This window comes from Rana temporaria, chromosome 5 (assembly GCF_905171775.1).
Source record: "Rana temporaria chromosome 5, aRanTem1.1, whole genome shotgun sequence".
NCBI lineage: Eukaryota > Metazoa > Chordata > Amphibia > Anura > Ranidae > Rana > Rana temporaria.
The window spans coordinates 71,522,916-71,547,451 of NC_053493.1; the positions used below are offsets into that span (position 1 = coordinate 71,522,916).

General features: G+C 37.8%; 1 protein-coding gene across 1 annotated transcript in view; it reads left to right on the top strand.

The window, feature by feature from the left end:
- The window catches only part of PTPRN2 (protein tyrosine phosphatase receptor type N2), a 1,169,469-nt gene extending 1,146,636 nt beyond the window's left edge, over positions 1–22,833 (top strand). Inside the window, exons 20-23 of the mRNA XM_040352695.1 lie at positions 1,870–1,923; positions 2,774–2,838; positions 14,408–14,481; positions 21,397–22,833. Of these exons, the coding sequence (XP_040208629.1) occupies positions 1,870–1,923; positions 2,774–2,838; positions 14,408–14,481; positions 21,397–21,468 (265 nt within the window). The 3' untranslated portion in view covers positions 21,469–22,833. The remainder of the gene's footprint in view (positions 1–1,869; positions 1,924–2,773; positions 2,839–14,407; positions 14,482–21,396) is intronic.
- Positions 22,834–24,536: the final 1,703 nt, after the last annotated feature.

The window sequence follows — 24,536 nt, forward strand, 5'->3', positions numbered from 1 at the left end:
TAACTTGCTGTGTTGGAGTTATGGATGAAATAAGCTCTACATGTTTCACGAGCAATCGCTTCTTCAGGAATTGTATTACATATATTCTAAGCAAAATGAAAAAACAATTAATTATATTCTAATAAACGCATGTAAAGCATCCAGCTGTAAGTAAAATATCACTTTTTCTGTGGGCTGACTCTTTAATATGTTTTCCCAGTCTTTTAATGTAATATAAAACTTACCCTGCTTGTCCTTATGTTTTTAATATATGCAGCTTCCATGCAGCTTTCTGCCAAAGGACAATAGCAACAAAAATAAAACATAAAACTGATTTCTACACTGTCAGCCTTCTATTTAACATTACCTGCAACTCTGGGATCTTGCTGATATGTAACTTGAATGTAAATTGTTTTGAACAATGTAGTAACAAATAGTTTTAATTACACAAACCCAACCTCCTAACCCTCTTGTTTTGAATTGGATTGTTAAATTATTGGCGCTATATAAGTTCTGAATAACACTAATAATACATATTTTAATGTATTTATCTTGTGTAAATCTGTGTTACTATGATTACATTTCAAATTTATTAGCAATTTATTGGTAATTTAGTAACAAAAGTATTTACTGCCACAATAACCAGTGAATGTTTTATAGTACATTTGTTGACTGAACGTTTACCGTATTGTCTGATCATAATGTGCTACAGTCCATGAATATCTGGTGAATGTTACATTTACAGTAGATTTTTTTTAAGCAGTTTCTCAACAAGAAGGGTTCAGGTTACATTTTTTCCCCTTGGGAAAAAAGTGCATTTTGCTTACCCCTTGGTTAATTCTGTATGTTCCATGGCAAAGGGGCCCCACCATGCAATTGTCTGTCAACATACCCTTCAACATAGGGGTATTTGAGAGAGATCCTTGAAAACAGGACCAGTCTGCCCAAAGCAGCAGGCCTGCGCTTATCCGCTCCTTTAAGGGTCGACCAGTTCATCATGCATTAGTGGTTTTAAAATCTTAACAAAACACACTCAGACACATACAGGATTCATTAGCATCTAAAATATTTGCCCAAAGGAACACCCTTTTTTTTTTAGGTGTAGGATCCCAAAACAGCTCTTCCTTTACTTCTTAGCCTTCAGTTAATACCAGCAGTTCCCTATGAAATAGATAGAGGAGACACCACTCTTCCACCTAGCCACCATGACATACAAGTGAGAATCAGCTTCAACCTACATGTCTATGCCAAGTAATCACCCCCTCTGACACATTTTGCCACTCTGACAAGAGCTAAGTCTGATGACTTTCTGTGGATCATGGAAACAGAATCGCTGGCTTTAAGCCACATGATAAGCTCAGTCTAAAGGTCATACTGATACCACCTTTTCTTATTGAAGAATCATTTTTCACTCTGAGAATGGGTCTATGTATGAGTGGTAAATGTGCACTAGAAATACAACATATATTACCCAATTAATGTATCAGGTACATGGGTGAATCTTTTGTAAACATGTCTCTTAGTAGGTGTATAAAAAGTAATTTTGTTTATTTATGGGGGAAAAAAATTCACACAAAGAGTAAAAGAGGTTCTTTACACGGGGGATTCCAGACTTTGATGTTTTAATGATTTTTCAGCTTATTTTGTTTTTTTATCATTTGCAATAAAAAATTGTTAGTATTGCTTAATAGTACAATGATAACGCTAATAGTGTTTGTTCTGTGGCTGCTTCTGAATGATGCCCATGTCCTATCTAAAGCCCTTGCACTTCTAAAATGCCTTCAAATTTAAAACATAGTAATTTTCTTCCTCTTGATGGATTGAACTTTGTAAAGGTTGCACTGTGTTAATATTACAATACTGATGAGTTCATTATCTTCTTCATTGTAGGAAAGTTAACAAGTGTTACAAGGGGCGCTCCTGTCCTGTAATAGTTCATTGCAGGTAAGTATTGCTTCCTAAGTGGCCCATTCTTCTCCCTGGGAATGTATGTTATTGAATACCTGAATATTATCAGCAGTACCAATAGTCATCCTTAACTATTTGAGGTTGAGCACCTTATAATATTGGAATACAAAAATAAAAATAAAAATAGAATTAAATAATTTAAGTCCTATTTATTGAATAGTTCAAAATTAATTTGAGAGAATCATAGTACCAATGTCTATTTTGAAGTGCAAAATATAGTGCGACTCAGACAGAACAACTATTATTCGGTGGAAGATGCAAAGCAACAGTGTCATCTTCCTACCTAGGTATCTGCAGATCATAAGAGTTGAAAAAAAGAATATTTTAATCCAAGCTAAAACAAGATGTGATTAAATCTAAAACTTTCATGTAGTAAATTTGTATGAGCCTCAAATGCACTGCTGAACACAGTTCTGTTTACAAGAGAAAGGAATTAATTAATATAGAAGATGTTTTGTTGTCGCCTTTATGGCTTTAAAAAATATAATTTAGTGTGCTTTTATTTTAGTTTGTTTGTTTGTTGCCCACATTGTAAGCAGTTTCTTTGGGTTAAGTACCTTTTTTATGTTTTTTTTTCTCTTTGTTGCAAAAACTAACTATATTGAACAATAGTTAATCCCTGCTGAACAGCTTGCGTTGATTAAAGCTTTGTGGCATTTTGTGTTTTTCTGCTTTTAGTTCCAACCTCTTCTTTTTTACCTCCTTCTGTTTAGCTGTTCCCTTATGACATTAACAATAAAACTAATAGAAGAGAAAAGCCCTCTTTTGACTCATGTGATTTTTTTTTTTCATGGGGAACACTAACACAATTCTCTATTATTCACAGTGACGGCGCAGGGAGAAGTGGGACCTATATCCTGATTGACATGGTTCTCAATAAGATGTCTAAAGGTGAGCTTTAAAAGAGCCATTTCTTTATGTGTCAAATGTGTATACGAATACAACGGCAACAGGGAGGTGTGCAGATCTGCTGGCCTCAGAGTGCAACAAAGAAGGCTTCTCTGACTTCGTATTCCATTCTATTTTCAGTCCTGTACACCAGGGTTAACAGTTCACTGGATGCTTAGTCATTAAAGAAAAACTGGAAGGCAGTCAAGAGAGGTAGCATCCATTTTAACCTAAACATATATAGGAGTCATATGTGTAGTCAAAAGGAAAAAAAATTTCAGGTTTGCAGATTTTCATATGTTGTATATGTGTATATATTTATATGCAGATTTAACTTTTGAATATGCTTGCTTTAGCTGATTTTTGCTATGTAATATATACAGATTTGTAGAACATCCCTCTAGTGGTTATCTGTACTTCAGTGCAATCACTTAGTCAGGCCAATATCGACCAATCTAAATTCGGCCGGTTCGGTAGGTCTGTCTACTACAGTACAATCAGCCTGCAGCATAAAAAAACTCCCAAAAAAACAACTATAAATAAATAAATGCACCAAAATGTGACTATGCAACTATTCTAAAAAAAACAAGTAGCTCTCAATTCAATGTATAAAAGTCCAATGCTCAAAAACTTAAAGTGCTCCTTAGTGTGAATAAATGAGTAGTGAATCTTCCACCGAGTTGTGCCACTGCCACCAACTTCCAAAATGCACACTCACCAGACCCAGATATAACAACCACCTTTAGAAATTGGGGTGGATGTCACCTCTCTTTTCAACCAACACACTGTTTTCCTCCTTTCATGCAAGAGGTGGTACCTTAATTGTCTTAAAACAAGGGGCTCATCATAGTGCAGTATGCATAAAAACGCTTTATTTGTATAAAACATATAGAAAACTCAGTCACGTGGTATTGTGCCTCCAGACCGGCACCAGTCTTTCTAGCAGTACCGAGCGCCACCAAAGCTCATCCGTGTGGTTGTTCCGTCTATCCGCGTGCGCTCCATGCCTCAGTCTCTATGCGGTTCAGCGGCAGGGGATGGCGCGTGACGTGTTTCCACCCAACCTGCATTACCCAGAAGCCTCTACGCATTTCGCAATCGGTGTTGCGTCATCAGGAGGCTTTGGAATAGTTGCATAGTCTCATTGGATTTTGGTGCATTTTTTTTCATTTATTTATAGTTGTTTTTTTTGGGAGTTTTTTTTAATGCTGTTGGTTTATCAATTATAGGTTCACTAAAATTAGGTTTGGCGCAGTAACATATTTTTTGCTTATAACTTTTACACACCCTTATCTTGAGGTGTTCACAGTACTGCAGCAGATCAATAGTATACACTAGTTTATATATATTTTTTTATATATACACAATATTGTTTAGCGCCAGTGAAACTAAATATACACTAGTACAATCAGCCTGTTGGGTTTTTCCCATGCGATCACTGCCACCGACTATAGTTGCCAGCAGCAATATTCTGACAGTGGGAGGGACTTAAGCAATTTTCTTTCCTTCAACCAAAGGTGTAAGGAACAAAAACAGTATAATTTATGGCTTGCTTTAAACTACCAGCCCAACAGTGGCAGAGACAAAGGTTTTATTAATTAACTGAAGGACTATGATTTACCAAGGACTAGAGACAGTTCACTGAACTTAATAAATAAGGCAAAGATGTGTGGTTGAAGGAAAGAAAACTGTATAATGTATGGCTTGCTTTAGGTTAGCTGCTCAACAGTGGCAGAGACAAAGAATGAAAATTAACTAAAGGACTATGATTTACTATAGACAGTATACTGAACTTAGTAAATAAGATTAAAGATGTTTTAACTTCATTTAGCTAAACAACCGTGTTCAAGAACTAAATCATTTTGCATTAGTACTTTGCACATGATTGGGTAGCTTTACCTTATTTCATTGAACACTATCACTTCGCTAAATCAATAAGGTTAATCTTTTTTGTCTCCTTGCACATGATTTTGTATTCAAATGAGACATAGCTTCCCTTTATTAACTAAGCCAAAGCTGGTCATACACTAGAAGAATTTGATTAAAAATGTTAATTTTTAGAAAGTTCATTCAATTTCCTAATCATAAGTGGGGTCAAATCGATGTTCGTTTTCAACCACAGTGGTGAGAGAATTTGAAGGAACAGGATGGAAAATTTTTCTCAAACGAAAAAAAATTCTAACAGTGAATGTGATTTTTTCTCAGTCCATTAGTTCCAAAATTGAATGATAAAAGCAAACACAATTTTAAACTACTTTCAAATGACATTCATCAAATACACAAGAATTTTCATATGAATGTTTGTATGAAAGTTTGAAAATCCACTAGTGTATGGCCAGCGTAAGTGAACTGCGACTATGCAAATTGAACAACCTCTATTCCTTCAGTAAATCAGCCCCATTATGTCAGTTACATAAAAAGTGCATTAAAAGGCCAGCCCAGCCAAAACAAATATTCCCTTTTTTGGTAAATGCTCCTGACAGTTTCTTGAGAAATCCACTGGTGGGATATTTGCACTAGATTTCCTGGCTCCTACCCTCCTGCTATATACTTTAGAACAGTTTCCACCTCTCCCTGTTGGATTTTGTATTCTTTTGTTTTATGGAGAATGCAACAGGAGGAACTACAACAAGTAAAGGTGGACAGGAATTCCCAAACCTTCCAGTTGGACAGGAACAGAATTGAAAATTGTGTTAGGAAGATTTCACTTTTGGTAACGCCAAGACAAAAAAAATATATCACAGGCTGATGCAGCCTGCCATGCTCCACCCATAACTAAAACATCACTTTTGTGTGGTCTGGTCCTATCATTTCAATCAAACAAACCTCACTGGTATAGTAAGGGCACATTTATTGATCCAGCCTAACAACAAAAAATTGTCTGTCTACATTTTTCAGACAGCTTAGTCCTTTCCCAATACAGAACCGAAATACATTATCATGTGAATTTTTGCTTTCCAGCAATATCAATAAAAGTGACAGTTTTACTATGCAACAGAGGACTGAGAGTGCTGACCCTGCTTTGTTTCTTATCTAAAAAGCTACTCTATGAGAAAAAAAAAATAGCACAGCTTCCTTGAGATTTTTATATTTCGAAGAATAAATGTGTTATTTTCTTAAACAGTCCATTTTTTTAAACATTTTCTTCCATTTTGAAAATGTTGTTTTCTATCATTTTATATGTGCCTGATTTTTAGCTTAAAGGGGGTTGTAAAGTTATTTTTTCCCCTAAATAGCTTCCTTTACCATAGTGCAGTCCTCCTTCACTTACCTCATCTTTCGATTTTGCTTTTAAATGTCCTTATTTCTTCTGAGAAATCCTCATTTCCTGTTCTTCTGTCTGTAACTACACACAGTAATGCAAGGCTTTCTCCCTGGTGTGGAGAAAGCCTCTTGAGGGGGGAGGGGGCAAGCAGGCAAGTCAGATAGAGAAAGGAGCTGTGTGTTAGTGGGTGTCCTGACACTCCTGCTCGCCTCCTCCCTCCTCAAGAGGCTTTCTCCACACCAGGGAGAAAGCCTCGCATTACTATGTGTAGTTACAGAAGAACAGGAAGTGATTATTTCTCAGAAGAAATAAGGACATTTAAAAGCAAAATCGAAGGATGAGGTAAGTGAAGGAGGACTACACTAGGGTAAAGGAAGCTATTTATGGAAAAAAAATTACCTTTACAACCCCTTTAAGGTTGAGGGGCACCAGTGATTTGAAACACCCTCTGGCTTTGCAAATACAATATTCAAGGTTTTCCCCTGTAGTTTGTGTCTTCAGCTCTCATCCTTTGGAGCTGGGTTGCCCCCTTGTTCTGCATTATGGCAAACCCATCAGGAAACTCAGAACCTATTGTTTTACTTAGCAAATCAAGTCCTCTTAGAATAAATGTGGTAGTTCTTTTGGGGAGGTCTTTATGTGGGAGTCCTAAGAAATAATTTACCTTGCCAATACCAACCCTATACTGTAACAAATGTTTTGCTGATTTATAATAATATATTAATTTTACATGTGTACATGTGTATATATGTATATATATATATGTGTATATATATATATATATATATATATATATATATATATATATATATATATATACACACACACACACACACAAGAGGCAAATATTAAGACAAGTAAAAGAGCATAGGAACTATAAATGAATTGTTAAATTATATATTTCATATTCATTCATATTTTAGTCTCTATATATATATATAGTCATGATAGACTGTAACATTGAGTACCGCATCATCTTTTAAACATTAGTCAAATTAGTTTCAGCTCCTTTGTAATACATTGTGGCAAAAATTCAAGAATTACAATACATGCTATTTATATCCTGAAAAAAAAAAAAATGAGAGGGATTTTTTTCTGGCTTGGTCTTTCAGGCACTTTGGTTGACTTTGTTGCATGAACACTAAAGAATGTCATTTATTGACTCCATTCTACCATGTAATGTCAAATTCCATTTTAAGTGTGTGCTTAGTCTTGCACAATAGAAGACAAGTCATGTGAAACTGGCCGAAGAATGGAGTCACAGGGCTTTCTTAGGTTTGTGCCCGCCATTTTGCGTTTGACCTGCTCCCTTCTGCCAATGGGCTATGCAATTTGAAATCCTCTGACCTGGTGCTTAGGCTGTAGTTTAACTGAAGGATCAAAGGGCAACACGGGCATTTCAACCCTGCTGAGGTGGGCCTTTCCCAGGCTGTCACACTGTGAGGCAGCCAAAGGTTTTGTTCTGACAGGAATCTAGGCCCGGTCTGTGAGGCCTAGGTCTCCTTTGTCTGGCCTGAGAAGTTTGAGGCCCAGGTTCAGAATCTAGTGTTCATCAAAATGATCAAAGGCCTTGAAGCCTTGGACATGAAATCTTTCTTTCCATTTCCTTTTCTTAAAGAATGAATTGTACAAGTACCAAAGAATTCTATTTCCAAAGCTTTTATATTGAGTGTGAGCTTGAACTTCAGAGTCCTTCAGTTGTACACATAAAAATGTAAGTGCATTTTCAATCTGGGCCCAGCTGCAGGACTTGCATCTATGAGCATTTCTTTAAGAAAAAAAAGTCCTTTAAGGATTAAGGCCTTCAGCATTTAAAAAGGAGTTTTAAGGGGGGGGGGGGGATGCAATGATTTGTGTTCTTGTCCCAATGCTTAGTATATTGGAAAGTAGACAATAATATGTTTTAAAATCAAAGTACGAGCAAAAAAACAGCTTTGTGCAGTGCGAAAGAAGAAAAGCTTTAAAATGACCTTGTCTTTTGTGCATCAGTCAGTTTTTGTTGTGCTACTGTATGTTTTAAAGCAATCCTTTTTCTCAATAACTTGCAAATGCCAGGCTGTAACAGTTAAGTCCTGTAAATAGTGCATTTGAAAGTAGTCCCCACTTTTAATGGAATAAATAATGACATTCATATTTTCCCTTTTTCCCATATTTGCAATCTTAAATAATATAGTAAACTAGGAAATGCTTCCAGGGTTTGAATAACACATCATTGTTTCTTTTCTAATCACTGCTTTTCAGGCAATTCTATTTATTTAGGGCCACATCCACAAAAGGGTTACGACGGCGTATCTGTTGATACGCCGTCGTATCCCTGTTTCTATCTATGCGGCTGATTCATAGAATCAGTTACGCATAGATATCCCTAAGATCCGACATGTGTAATTGTTTTACACTGTCGGATCTTAGGATGCAGTACCGCGGCCGCCGCTGGGGGCATTTCTCATGGTAAACCAGCGTCGGGTATGCAAATTAGCACTTACGGAGATCCACAAAGGTTTTTCCCTTCGTGAAGTCCCTGTAAGTGTTAGTTTGCCGTCGCAAAGATAGGGCTGCTTTTACAAAGTGTAAAGTTAGTACACCATGTAAAAGTATACCCGTCTTTCCCGCGTCGCTGTAAAAAAAATTTTTACATTTTTTTTCCCACGGCATCTCTTTTTTACCCGTCGCGATTCACAAAACTTGGCGCAACGTAACGCAAAGCACGTCGGGAAAATAGCGTCGGGAGCATGCGCAGTACGTCCGGCGCGGGAGCGCGCCTAATTTAAATGGGACTCGCCCCATTTGAATTGGCCCGCCTTGCGCCGGACTGATTTAGGATACACCGCCGCAAATTTCCAGGTAAGTGCTTTGTGGATCGGGCACTAACTTGGTTTTGGTTTATTTAAATTTAGTTATGCGGCTTACATAGTATTTTACTATAATTATTCAGTGAAAATCATATATTTATAAAGCAGTTACAGTGTTTCTAAAGGCAGACTTTATTTTTTATCTTAATGTATTCTATGCATTAAGATAAAAAAAACTGTGTGCCTCAGCCCCCCTAATACCTACCTGAGCCCCATCTCGATCCAGCGATGTTAAACAAGAGACTCAGCTGCCTCCTGATTGGCTGAGACACACAGTGTCAATCAAAGTCAGTGAGCCAATGAGGAGAGAGAGGGGGCACGTCTGAGCCGTGGATCCTTGTGTGAATGGACACACCGAGCAGTGGCTCGGCTTTGGTTCCCCCATAGCAAGCTGCTTGCTATGGAGGCACTCAACAGGAGGAAGGGGCAGACAGGAGCGCCAGCAAGGTACCAGAGAAGAGGAGGATCCAGGCTGCTCTTTGCAAAACCATTACACAGAGAAGGTAAGTATAACATGTTTGTTATTTTAAAAAAAAAACAAGAGTTTAGTATCAATTTAATGTGGCATTGACCAAACATTCACTGCAGCAGTGTTAATTTAGTCGACTAAAAGGACTAAAACATTTTAGTCGACTAAATGAATACTATTTTAGTCTACTAAAATACGACTAAAACTAAAACAATTGAGATGACTAAAATGCGACTAAAACTAAAATGCCATTTTAGTCAAAGGACTAAAATGGGACTAAAACTAAAATGACATTTTAGTCAAAAGACTAATGCCGCGTACACACGGTCGTTTTTTGTAAAGAAATAAAACAACGTTTTTTATCATGAAACAAAGCAAAGTTTTTCAAACTTCATTTTAAAAAACGACGTTGCCTACACACCATCATTTTTTCAAAATGCTCTAGCAAAGCGCGGTTACGTTCAGCACGTACGGTGGCACTCTGTTCTATTCTAGCTCGCGTCATAACTTGCTTCTGAGCATGCGCGGGTTTAAAAACATTGTTTTAAACGTCGTTTTACCCACACACTATCATTTTAAATGACACAAATAATGACGTTTTGAAAAACGACAAAAAATTGAAGCATGCTCGAAAAAATTTTTTGTCGTTTTTCAGAAGACATAAAACAACGTTTTCCCCACACACGGTCATTTTAAATGACGTTTTTAAAAATTTCGTTTTTTTCATCACAAAAAACGACCATGTGTACGTGACATAAGACTAAAACTAAATTGAAATTTGACTTCAAAATGGTCATACCTCAATACCATTGAAATAAGTACATATTTGATTCTTGACTCCAGCCGTATATAATGAGTTTGGAAATTGTAGAGAAATGTTAGCTAATGCATTACAATTTAATTGCACCCATTAGATTTTAGATGACTAAAATTATTTTTAGTCGACTAAAATGTACTGGAGATTTTAGTCGACTAAAACGTAGGACATGTTAGTCGACTAAAATCTACTGGAGATTTAGCCGACTAAATATGACTAAAAGTAAAACAATTGCAGAAGAATAAATGGGACTAAAAGACAAAGACTAAAACTAAATCGAAATTTGCTGCCAAAATTAACACTGCACTACAGGGGAATTTTCTTGCTGTGTGTATTTTTAAATGAAATCAATTGATTCACCTCCAGTGAATGGTTGGTTAATGTCACATTCGCTAATTAATAAATATCCCTAATGTTTTTTTTAGTAAGGCTTTGTTAAACATTTGTGGTGACGTCATTTTGTGCACCCTGAGTCACACTGCAATCTTTAAAGCACAATTATACAGGATGTCTCCCAACAGCCAAATCATTATTTTATATGGGCATCTAGAGAGGACACATGTCAAGACTGATGGCAATAAAAATATGGTGCAGTCACAGTATTATATTATCTCTCTCCATTTTTCTGAAGCCCCATCATGTACTTGTGTATGGCACAATACTATTTTTCTATAACCCTCTCAATGTTGTTATTTTACAGTAAGTTACTGAGTTCAGTATAATCTGTAAGGCCTCCTACACACGACCGAGTTTCTCGGCAAAAACCAGCAAGAAACTTGCTGGGATTTTTTTTTTGCCGAGGAAACCGGTCGTGTGTACATTTTTCGACGAGGAAACTGTCGAGGATCCCGTCAAGCCAAAAAGAGAGCATGTCTTCTTTTTCCTCGACGGGAATGGAGAAACTTTCCTTGTCGAGTTCCTTGACAGCCTAACAAGGAACTCGACGAGGAAAACTATGTGTTTCGCCCGTCAAGTTCCTCAGTCGTGTGTACGAGGCTTCATAGTGTGCTCACCTCTATGTGTACAGTGAGCATGTGACTGTTGAAAAAACCTGCTATTATTTTCTTGGTAAATTGGATGTACTTTATTTGTAAAGGTGCTGTGCTCTGTTAGCAGTGTGCTCTATATACTGTTCTGTGTTCTGTGTGTGTGTGTGTGTGTGTGTGTGTGTGCTTTGTGTGTACATGTGCCATTTGTGTTATATGTTGTGTATTCTGTGCATTGTATGTGTGTGTGCTGCAGCAGTTTTTGTCCCATGAATTTTGGTGCATGTGTGCTTTGTATTTGTATGTGTGTTTTTTTGTGGGCAGTTTACTGTACATAAATTCACCCGTTTCACTTCAATGTGACATTATCTTAGCCTTTAAGAGATTTAATTAGATATATCTGTGAGTGTTAGCTGGCCATCAATAAATTGATCCTTTACAGTTAAGGTGAACTAATTAGTAAAGTTCTGTTGCAAAGGAAAAATCGAAGTATCTGAAATGTAAATTTGAAGTACACACATGTACATTTAGGGTGATTTAATAAAAAAAAAATGCAGTTGTTCTTTGCAAGTGCAGTTGCTCCAGAGCTTAGTAAACGAGCGGAAGCTTTGCTGACTTTCATCATCCAATCACATGCAAGCAAAAATGCTGTTTTTTTTTATTTCCTTGAACTCGATTGGGAATTCTTTGCCCAAACCCAACCTGTGCCCCTCCAGCTGTGGCAGATCTAAAAGTCCCATGAGGCATTGCAAGGCTGACAGGTACAAACATGACTCCCACAGGTAGAGGCATGATGGGACTGGAGGGCCACAGGTTGAGCACCCATGCTTTACCCCATTTACTAAGCTTTGAAGCAACTGCACTTTGCAAAGGGCACAGTCTATTTGCCTTTAGTAAATCAACCCAGTGGTGTCCATGCACAGTAGGGGCAGAAAAAATGACAGAACCTCTAGCAGAAAAAGTGACAGAAAAATGCTGATGTTGTTTCCTATTGAGTTTATGAGCATTTGCTTTTACAAGTGTTTTTTTCAAAAACATTACCCTCTGCTAATTTTTCAACGTTCACTTGAAACGCGAACGCTCCTAAATGCAGCGTCTATGTGTGTTTCTGTGCATTAATAAGCGTTAAGTGTTTTTTCTGTCCGAAAACTCCACTCAAAAAGGTGATTCTTCTGGGGATTTTTTTTGCCTCTAAACACTCCTCTGAAAATAAAACCCTAGCCTCCCTAATGTGCATGGACACGTAGGATAACATAGAGCTGCTTCTACAGGCTGAAGTGTGCATGAATCCTACAGAATATTTATTTGGATTGCTCATTAGTAGCTATAGACAAAGAAATTTGTTGATGGAAAAGAATTAAAAATATATATAATGTGTTCCCTGCTTGATTTACTTTAAGCCTCATACACACTGGACTTTATAAAAATGCCAGTAGGTTTAAACTTGCATTTTTACAGCAGCCTTTTGCAGGGAAGAAGGGTGAACCCTGAATGCTGCACATCTATGGTGTCCTAGAGAGATGAGTGGAGGGGCAACCTCAGCCTGGACTCCGACCATGTCAATGCACCAACGCATTTCACTCCTCCCCCAGAGCATAGTCATGGGGATTCTATAGCTTAAGCTACTGAAAAGCTAGCAAAACTATACTCCCACAAAAGCTTATGGCTCAAAAATGCCCATAAACATAGAAAAGATCTGTTTTTCAGCTTTTTTCAATGTTTTTCAGCTTCTTTCCTGTGTTTTTCAGAGTTTTACAGCTGAAAAACTCCTCTTCAAACCCACTAGTTTTGGGGGGGTTTTTCCAGCCAAAAAACGCTCCTGCCAAAAACTGCTGGTAAAAGCCTATGTGCGCATGTACGCATAGGATATCATGCAGAGGAGTTTACTGGCCGCAGAAAGAAAAACGCATGGAGCCAAAAACAGCAGCTGTAAAAACGTCCAGTGTGCATGAGGCCTTAGTTACGCATTATTCTCTCTTCCTAAAAATAAATAAATAAATAGGTAAATATATAAATAATAGAAGCCCTCCGGATATGGGTAAAAAATAGGTGGTTTTCCAGAATATTCTAGTGCTAATTTTTAAAACTGTGTGAAAAGCAAGTTTCACCTTTTGTTATAAAGGAAAAATTCAACTAGAACTGTGATTGTTTGCTAAAGGTCATAACGCCCCTTTCGTTCTAATGGCCTTTTTTCCCAGTTTGTATGTAGCTCACCATTGATACATCTAATATTACAAGTAATTACAAAGCATCCAATATAAATATTGGAGATACTAGAAGTTGTTCTAGTTGGAGGTAGAGCGTATTTGCTCAATAATTTAGGTTCAGGGAAAATGTAATACTAGCATTGATGGAACTATATATTGCAGCTGTATAATAATACTACATATCTTGAGTTTGTAATACAATACAGCAAAGCAGTAATTCTATCTTGAGTTCTCTCAGAAAATGAGGAAAATTCTCTCATTTGCTGCAAAACCTTTTTCCATCAGGTGTAACTAATGGGGTTTGAGTGCAGAACAAACGTTGCAAGATGCTATGCATTATTGAAATTCCTTCATTTGGCAAAATCCGATGTGTTTATGCATGGCAAATACATCAATTAACACTTCATATATTTGCAAAATGACATTTTAAATTCTTCAATACATAAGAATGTAAGCAATAGCTTGTCACAAGAATAAATCTTGTCCTTTGTGTGTTCTCTTGCATGAGGCTGCTGTGACCTCATACCCCTGTACTATCTTGGCTGTAGACTACTTTTAAATTCTGTTGACATTTTTCACTAAACCATATTGGCCAGGGTTTCTCATTGAACCTTTTGGTTCTTGTGATTATCACAGTATCAGTTTACTTTTAAACTCCACACCTTCATAGCAACTGTATCTTCATTTTAGCAGACAGGAATGGTCTTTATGTTAGAGACTGTACCGCTGTAGTACACAATAGGCAAACCTCTCTTGAGAGGCCTCCTCTTTCTTTTTGCACGTTGATGATAATCAAAGCTACACTCCTCTTATTCTGTATGAACATCACAATTGCATCTGTCTGCCACGTCCACTGAGGCATGAATTAATATTTTTCAATTGGTCTGCTGTCCAAGGGGAACCAGCTAGGAAGAGATTGACAGATGCAGCCTGAATAATCGTGTTCTCTGAACTCAGCCCAATTTGTGGTTTGTTGCAGGTGCTAAAGAGATTGATATTGCTGCGACTCTGGAGCACTTGAGAGACCAGCGACCAAGCATGGTGCAGACAAAGGTACTGTCAATTAAATTGCAAGGGAATTAAAATATATTAAAGACTTTTCTCTGATTTGTTTTTGTGTTAAAAAAGACTGTATTTCAAATAAGGGAAATGTAGACATTGTTTAATTAGCATACTACTATAGCATTGAATGCATTTTGGTTTAGCATTTTAGCAAAACATCTCCATGTACTATCTTTTTATTGTGTTGATCTGAACATAAGATAGCTGAATGTGGCAAGTCTCTCTATACATCTATCTATCTATCTATCTATATATATATATATATATATATATATATATATATATATATATATATATATATATATATATATATATATATATTTATATGTATTTATATGTACTTCTTTGTTCGCTTTAGAACAATTTTACTTCAAGGATGCTATAAACAAATAGAGTAAAGCCAATACAGTTTTTATTGATTTATTTTAAGTGATTACTCAAAAAGGTAAACATTTCTTTTATATATTAACGGTAATTAAATTTTTCTTTAAAAAAGGATTTCAAGTCTTTCTTGTGTAAATTGTAAATTGTATGAAGAAGCATGGGCAAACCTCAAGCTGCCAATTGTCCATTAGTCAAATAATATTCATAATAGTATTTTTTTTCAGCACTTTCTTTATTCAGTTAATTGGGACTAGAGTTTTTCTGTTTTGTATACATAGATATATATAGTTATAAAGTGAATTAATAAAATACCAAAATCAACAATAGCCTCCTTACCTCTTTAAAATAAATAACGTACCTACTTAACACAAGAGATCTGGTTAGCTGTCTTGCTGACCATCCTGGAAATCAGGTTTAATTGTTTTTCTTTAAGATTTTCTTCCTTTTTTATGTTCATTATCTTTATATTCATTATGTCAGGGCTGTGGTAAAAATCCATAACAATTAATACAAAATAAAATACAGACGGAAAGAATAACCTTTAATCAAGCATCAGGATCAAGGTCTAATATACAGGATGTGTTCTCAGCTGGAGAGGAAATTATAATCTACTATTTTTAATTCATGATATCACCGCTCTCATCCTGTTTCATCTATGCCAGCGATGTCGTTCATAATGAAAACCGTGACATTGTTGTCAATTGCATATCTTCAAGGAGACCCTAATGAAATTTACTTTTATTTATCGAAGAAACTATTTTAGGTCTGAGTATGAATTCCAATGACTTCCCAAAATTGCCCAAAAGGCTCAGATCATGTTCATGAATTGTTCAAGACAATATGTACATAATAATGGCCAACATTATTTATAGACAGTTAAAAGATATGTATGTGAAAAGCATTTATTTTACAAAACGCATTTTTAAACTTACACGACTTCCCATTTTTCCTACTAAAGTATTTTTTAGGTGCAACTAAACCAACAAGCTGCACTTCAAAATGCTACTGTCCTGCAAGGAAATCATAATTTATATATAGAAATTTATGTAGGACTGTAGTTGAGAAATGCATTTGAACTGCTAAGCAGAGACATTTTCCATGAGATATCTTGTCCTATGCAGCAATCTTGCCAAACCTAGAATCCTGCTGGAGACCAGTTACCAACCAAGAGATGGTATGATGGCTTTGCACCTCTGTGCCAGTCTTGGGCTCTGTACTATACTATATTGGCTACATACAGTATGTGGACTCTCCTCTATACTATCAAAGCGGAGATACACTTATTATTTAAAGTGAAGCTGCGCTGAAAAAAAATATTAAAAGCCAGCAGCTGCAGCTGCAACTGCAGCTGCTGACTTTTAATATTAGGACACTTACCTGTCCTGGAGTCCAGCGCCGTCCGCAGCAGAGGACAAGCGATCGCTCATCACTCTGCTGCCACCCCACCATCCTCGGTGAGGGAACCAGGAAGTGAAGCGCTCCGGCTTCACTGCTCGGTCCCCTACGCGCATGCGCGAGTCGCGCTATGCCTGCCGATTGGCTCCTGCTGTGTACTGGGAGCCGAGTGTTCTCAGAACACAACGGGGGGGACGGGAGGTGACATCATGCCTGCAGTCTGCCCGAGACTGTGTGGCCGGAAGTGGGTGCAAATACCTGTCTTTAGACAGGTATCTGCACCCCCCTCCCCCTGAAAGGTGTCAAATGTGACACCGGAGGGGGGGAGGGTTTCGATCAGCGGGAGTTCCACTTTAGGGTGGAGCTCCGCTTTAATTTGTAGATCAAGACCATTAATGCCACAAATTTGATGTAGAATTTAATGAAGGCAGGGATTCTTTACTGAAGCTTCTCGAAAGACATCATTACCTGGAGACTGTCCAAAGTGATGACAGTTAAAGGTCGCTACAAGTCACTTGTACACTCAGACACTGCAGGGGGAGCCTGCCGTTTGGCTTCCAGTTCATGTGCCTCTTGCCAGATTATAAAACCATTTGAGATTTTGCCATGAGTAGCTGGTGTAAGCACCAGAGGAGACCAATTTATGCCAAGATGCCAACATTCTGAAGATGCCAAGCATTTAATTTCTGTTTAAAATACTGTATGCCTTTGCATTTTACTACTAAATTCAGGAACACGTATCCAATCATCTTGAGCCAGATGGCCGTAATACACTTTTCTTGCAATACACTTTACAAATATTACTAACATTTTACAATGTTCACCATATCAGATACCAGCTTTTGATATGTGTGCATTAGTGTCTGTAATTTTGCATATGAAGCTTAGTAAATAACTCATAACGGCTAGTGGTCATACACCTTCAAATAACAAGACAGTGTTGACTTTGACCATGGGAGCTAGTAGTTCCACATTATTTTACCGTTACGTCTCTAGAAATGTATTCATGTGAAAACCACCAAAACAAATTATCAGTAATAATTTACCAAACCTAGTTTGTTTGAAACCCCTCAAGCTTTGCTACATTAATATTTCTGCTCTGGTCTATTTTTCATTACAATAAACAAATAACACAAACCAAACAATAAAAGCTAATAGCTTCATAAGAAAAGATGCTAGCTCCTTATTTTGTGGGCTAAACGGTAATCACATCGCTCTTCTATTTCCAATCCGTTCCACTGCCCAAATCTCTCATGGAAATGCCTGGTAAATTATAAGTATCTGATTACTTGCCAGGGCTGTGTGCTCTCAGGAGAATTAGACTTGACGGATTTAAACAAACCACACACTTTGCCAGCAGAATACAAATAAGAAATTGTAGGCTTTTCAATTAATTTGAGTCTAAGGATTAAAAATCAGGTTACAAATGCCAGTTAGAGCTAGTCCCCAGGCAAACAGCCACCCAAATTACTTTACTAGTGTCTTTACGTTCACAGCCCATGTAAACTATTCTGTTAAATATCCTTTGGAAGACTGTGAAAAGCTTTCCATTGTTCCCAGGGAACATCAGAAAGGCTAGTTAATGTATTTATTAAAGCAGTGCAATGTTCAATTGTCATGTATAAAGTACAGCAAAATGCAGTAACCAGTAAAATTTCATTTTACAGAATTCAGATTAAAGCGGAGGTTCACCCAAAAATCCACTTTTTGACATTAGCTGTAGCATACTGCTAACATCTGCAGTATGCTGTTTTTTGTTTTTTTTTACTTGTACTTATCGTTATATGAGCCCTTGTTTTCCGGCTCCGAGCGGGGAATCCTGCGGGGAATGGGCGTTTCTAAGCGAAGAGGAATTGATTGACGGCTGCTAAGGTGCGTCTTGGCCTCTGTTTAATCTTCAACTGCCATGATGCTGCACATGTGATCAGTTATGACACCAGCCATTGGATGGTTTGACAGTTTGGTTGAGAGCACAACCAATGTGACAGTTAGCATTCCCGGCATGCCAGGAATGTAACTGCTTTTTCAAACTGTTAAATTGATGGGTTTACTTCCGCTTTAAGGATGCTGGAAAGTTCATTTTGAGGGTGAACCTCTGCTTTAAGGTGAAATCTGATTCCTGAGTGTCACTGTTTTTTACTTAATGTGGTAATAAACTCAATAGCTGTGTTAAACGCCAACTAAATTGGAATCTGGTGCATGTAAGTTTTGTTTTATTCACACACACACACACATATATATATATATATATATATTAGAAAGATAGATGGATAGATATCATATTTTAAAGTTCAATGGGACAAAATGTATTTAAAGATGAGCTGCCGCATATACATTTCAGCCCACGTATGTAAAGGTAGTTAAATGTATTTCCACATACTGCCAGCATATATATCTGTATTAGGATTTTGTAATATTTTTGAGAACAGACTGCGAAAAACAAGCGGCAAAGACTGCATTCCACAGTGCTGTCAAAAACTGGGCTGTTGTTGCAAAAAGAGAGAGAAGAGAGTGATGACCTTATCAGTGAGCTGATGCTCTTTCCATGCCCTACCCCAGTCTGGGTGGTTCAAAGCCCTGAATTTAGTTCTTGCCTAAATTCAAAGGAGACATCAAGGAGATCTCAGTCTGTCAGGCGTACCTAAATCATAATAACATTGAACAGTTTTTCTGGAGTTCAGGTTTAAGAAACTGATAATGGGAGAAAAATCAGGGCAGCCATTGTTAACCCTCTTTAAACATACCAATTCCTTGACTGAAATGTTGTTAAGCTGTCTTCAGTACCTTCTTGATCAATGACCTGGAAAAATTAGCAGGTGAGAAATGTCAGAGAGACTGGAAGGCTTTTAATCTGCATATCTATTGGTAGTTTTAGCTAACACACATTATCAGAGAGTATATAAGCAACAGACTGAACAACAGTGTTACACAAAAAGAGGATATCACAATTTCTGTACAGGTAACTTTCTACATAGAGGGGGACAGTTATGAAAAATGTCCTTTTGTTTGTGGCCTTTAACCTATTACTCTATTTATGGTCAAAGGAAAGGTGATGCTCCAAAACCCCTTATTGTCATCATTGGTTTCGTTGCTGTGGATATCAGAGGCATACAGAAGGGAAGCCCGTCTTTACTCTTCATTTTACTTCACACAAAGCTTCCCCACCTGGCTTAATCATAGAGATCAGACAGATTTTTTTAAGAATTTTTCATAATAGATTAGTATCTATGAAAATTACATTTCTGCACATAAAAGTATTAATTTAAAAAGTATTTCTTAAAACAGTTCTGAGGTTACATTTTTACCACTAAACCAGGGTTTTGAGTTGGGACACAACAGAGAAAAGTGGAAGTCAGATAGTGGTGGTAGGATAGGGGCTTTAATTTTAATTTCCTTGATGCAGAAAATGGATTAATGCAGCGTACACGCGATCAGTCAATCCGATGAGAACGGTCTGATGGACCGTTTTCATCAGACCAAATCGATCGTGTGTGGGCCCCATCGGTTATTTATCCATCGGTTAAAAAATGTGAAACTTGTTTTAAAATTAACCGATGAATACCTAACCGATAGAAAAAAAACGATTGTTTGTAGGCACGTCTATCGGTTAAAAATCCATGCATGCTCAGAATCAAGTCGACACATGCTTGGAAGCATTGAACTTTGTTTTTTTTCAGCACGTCGTTGTGTTTTACATCACCGCGTTCTGACACGATAGTTTTTTTAACTGATGGTGTGTAGGCACGACTGACCATCAGTCAGCTTCATCGGTTAACTGATGGAAAAATCCATCAGACCGTTCTCATCGGATTGACCGATTGTGTGTACAGGGCATAAGATTAAAAAAAACGTTCAGCCTTTAGTACTGCTTTAAATTTTGCATAGACCTATGATGACATGTGTTCTTTGTGTACAGTGTCATGCATAAGTTAACATTCAAACCATGTAAGGCAGGCATGTCCAAAGTCTGGCACGGGGGCCAATTGCGGCCCCCGTTCCAGTTTAATGTGGCCCCCCTGGTAAGTCGGATATATACTGTATTTATCGGCGCTGCCTCGGAGGGGACAGGGAGGGGGGGAATGAGTGTTGTCAAATTACATACAGGAGAATCTCCTGTTTACTCAGTGACATCTGTATTAGGAAGTCCCGTTTCCTGGGCTGCCATTGGATGACTCCTCTGTCTATCATAGGAGGCGGGAGAAATTGTATTAAAGAGGCTGCTGTGTAAACAGGAAATTCTCCTGTATGTAATCTGTTGGTGCTTATCCCCCCCCCCCCCCGAGGCTGCAGATGGACATCGATCAGGCTGCATTCATGGCAACGGAGAGGCTGCATTCATGGCAATGGCGAGGCTGCAGATAGGCACTGATTAGGCTGCATTAATGGGCAATGACCCTTAATTTGCTTCAGTTTTTTATTTACATTTTTCCCCCTGAATCTTCCCTCCTAAAGTGAAGGTGCGTGTTATACGCCGATAAATACGGTATATCTAAATAAACACCCCCACACTCATCTCTTCACCACACACAGCCACAAAGGCAAGAGAATTCTTGTTGGGCAGTGTATTAGTGCTCGAACGTCCACACTTAGACCAAATTTTAATGGTTCAAAAAATGTCAGGCAAAATGGTCGGCCCTCACGCATGTTCACTTCAACAAATCTGGCCCTCTTTGAAAAAAGTTTGGACACCCCTGATGTAAGGTATCTTTAGGGGACCCAGAACAGTCTTATGATGTGGGAGGCACTATATATGCACGGTAGGCATTCAAGTCAGTGTTTTGCATCAGTTATTGAAAGGTTTTATTTGCACTACTCTCATTTCTTAACTGCTAGTTTTGTCTTAGGAATCTCAATCATGGATCCATTTTTGTTTTTTATGGTACAAAAACAAACCAAGTCAACCCCTGCCTTAACAAATCTACCTATAATAAGTTAGGAGTGGTAGGTTGTAGGAAGGAGGTGGGTCACAAGGAGATTCCCCTTGCAAAGACAAAGGGAGCATACAAGCAAGGCAAGAGTGCAAACCACTTAGTTAACATGCAGCCAGAGAAACAGTTGAATCGCAGATTGTTCAAACCTTTCACAAAGATTATGCAGATTGAATATCCTATTATTTTTGTCTTCCAGGAGCAGTTTGAGTTTGCACTGACAGCTGTGGCAGAAGAAGTGAACGCAATACTAAAGGCCCTTCCACAATAAATGTTCCACATTCCCAAACAAATCCAGAAGATTCTTCTCTCATCCCTTTCTTCCTTTCAATACTTTTAAGCGTTGTTGAAAATTGTGACCTGGTGTGTATTATGTATAGTACCCACATAGAAACTTGCGGTCTGCATTGTCCCCCCAGTGGGAAGGTCATTAAATCGCAGAAACTTGGCAAATGGGTACGAAGAAAACATAGTCATCCTGGTGAGCAGATATCATTTGGCTTTCCTTCTCTTTCCTGATAATCATTTATGGAGCAGGATACCAACTCAGTCATTTCATTTTCTTATTTATTGGTCTTTATTTAGTAACTTGGTGTAGCAAGTAACGGTGTCCAGGTGACATAAAAAGAACCACACAGCTGTCTACATCTTAGATGAACATGAAATATGATCTCTGATTGGTTGAAGTATGTTAATACACTTTGCATTTTCTCCTTGCCTTATATAATGCCATGTTGAGTTACCCTCTAAAAATGGTCTCCTGTATGACAGTCCAAACATGTCCCAAATACAGTTGCTGTGTAATTCACAAGCCTTAAAAAAAATTATGTCTCACGTGTTGCCCCTCCTAGACACTGCAGCTCACAGTGGGAGGGCTTCAGCAGCAGAGACAGTGTTGCCCCAGAAAGTAGTTGGCAGGACTAGATTTGATCAGGTGCTGAATGACCAGCTATGGGCTTGTCAATCAACAATGAGAAAGCTGATAAGACCCCACCCCCTCCCCCAACCCCACTATGTCATCTTATCTCACTGCATTTGAAGCAGGCACAGAGTACATGAGAGTGGCAACTCTGCTCTGAATTTAGGAACAGTTAAACAGTGTTGTCACCCCATCACAGAAAGCTGAATTAGGTGGACTTTATTGGCAGGATCACTAGATACTTATGAGACTTTGCAGGGGGACTTAATTATAAGGACAGAGGCCCTTATAATTAAGTGCTGTGGCAGATATATTTTTAATTAGAGGTCAAAGTTCTGCTTTACCATCATTGTAATACAAAAATGTAATGTACTGTTGTGTTAGATGACCAATCAACTGACGTGTCTGATTATCACAGAATGTTAAAAGCTAGTATCTTATAAATTTATAATTCTGGCTGCGATTCACTACTTTTTGCACCATGTTAGTAAATATGGCCAACTCACCAATATACCAATACTGTTTTCATCATCATCGCCTTATGGCATATACTTAAAAGAAAAATACAAAAAGAAAAAAAATGTTGATTTTTTGTGTGTATTTTCTTGTTTTAACAGATTTTATGGGGTTTGTGTAAAACAATAAAGGTCAAACAAGTGTGGCAATTTTATTATCATTTGTAATTTTTTTATATATATATTAAATCACAAGACAGCATTTTACGTTTGGTTTTTCTTATAAATCTGGTCTAAACATTGATATTCAAGCTTCAGTTCACCTGAGATTACATTATTATTTTTATTATACAATAAACTGAGCACACAGATAAGACAGATAAAAAGCATGCTGCGTTCTTTAATAAATAAATGATGCGATTGATCTAGAAGTACATGTAGCAGCACTACAGCACAAAATAAACATAGCACACACAGCGCCCTGCTTCTGTATTTCGAAAATGTGTAGATCAAGGTAAAGCAATTAAATATTCAGGAGAAACAATTGAAAAATGTACCCCCCCCCCCTTTTTTTTTTTTACTTTCAGCTAAAGGAAAGTGGAACACTAACTACAGTAATTATTTGGTAATGCCATATGGTACATTGCTCTCCATTGCAGCCAATAAGCTATTTGGGTTTAGGGATTAGAGCTGCAATCTCCGAACCAAAGAAGCTCAGATGTTTGTAGTGACCTTGAAGGGTATTGCGGTTAAGGTTCCACAAATGTGGGCAGAAAATAGTATTTAGTCACACTCAACTGCACTTGTCCCTTGAACAATATTTGGGCAAAAAATAAATAAAAATGTTTTTTAAAAGTGGAAAGAACTTTTTTAAGTTGGGCTTATATAAAATAGGTGGATCCCTTGGACACTGCAGAGGCCGTCTCTGAGGCAGCGTACACACTTCCGAGGAACTCGACGGGCAAAACACATAGTTTTGCTCGTCGAGTTGCTTGTGAAGCTGCCGAGGATCTCGGCGAGCCGAAATTTCCCATTGAACGAGGAAATAGAGAACATGTTCTCTATTTCCTCGCCGAGATCCTCGTCGGCTTCCTCGGCCAAAAGTGTACACACGGCCGGGTTTCTCGGCAGAATTCAGCTCCGATCGAGTTTCTGGCTGAATTCTGCCGAGAAACTTGGTCGTGTGTACGGGGCCTAAGTTATAAAACCAACTTTTATTCTGTCACTTTAACAGGATAGGCAACATTTATTAATATATTAATATATTAATAAAATATATTAAAGTATATTTCTACTTTTGCAGCAAAATTGGGATAACAAATCTTTATATATTCATTGCATGTTCTCATTTACATAACATAACCTAAAAAAATCTTTAAACATTGCTACTTTCTGTTTTAGAATCTCTTTTCTGATAACTCCAGTACTGAACAATCCTACTTGGTTCTCTTTATGAGGAGATGAGGAGCTGTGTTTTCCCTAATTAACCCTAGCTGTCATAGGTGTGTGCAGCCTATTGCATTAGGGTGTGCACCCCAAATCTCAAACACACACTACTCACTACTACTTACATCACTCACCCTGCTCATTCAGAAAGGGAAGGGGCTGATAAATACATATTTACGGGCCTCTTCCCTCACTCATCCTAAAACATCTCTGCAACAACATCCGGCAGGAGAGGAGAGGAGGGAAGCCATAAGTGCTACAGAGGGAGATGCGAGGAGCCAGGGCAGTAGGGGAAATCTGTGTTGCCCAGGGTGATTAGGGTATACCTGGGCACATCCGGCACACCCTGTGCGCATGCCTATGCTAGCTGTACTGTGCTGTCAGATCTCATTATTAGTTGTAAACTAGATGTAAACACCATTTAAACAAAGGGTTAAATATTTAGAAGCTGTTCTTCTTGCAATGTATAATAATGAGAGCCTGTTCTCAGTGTTTGGGACAGACTCACTCTGACATTGA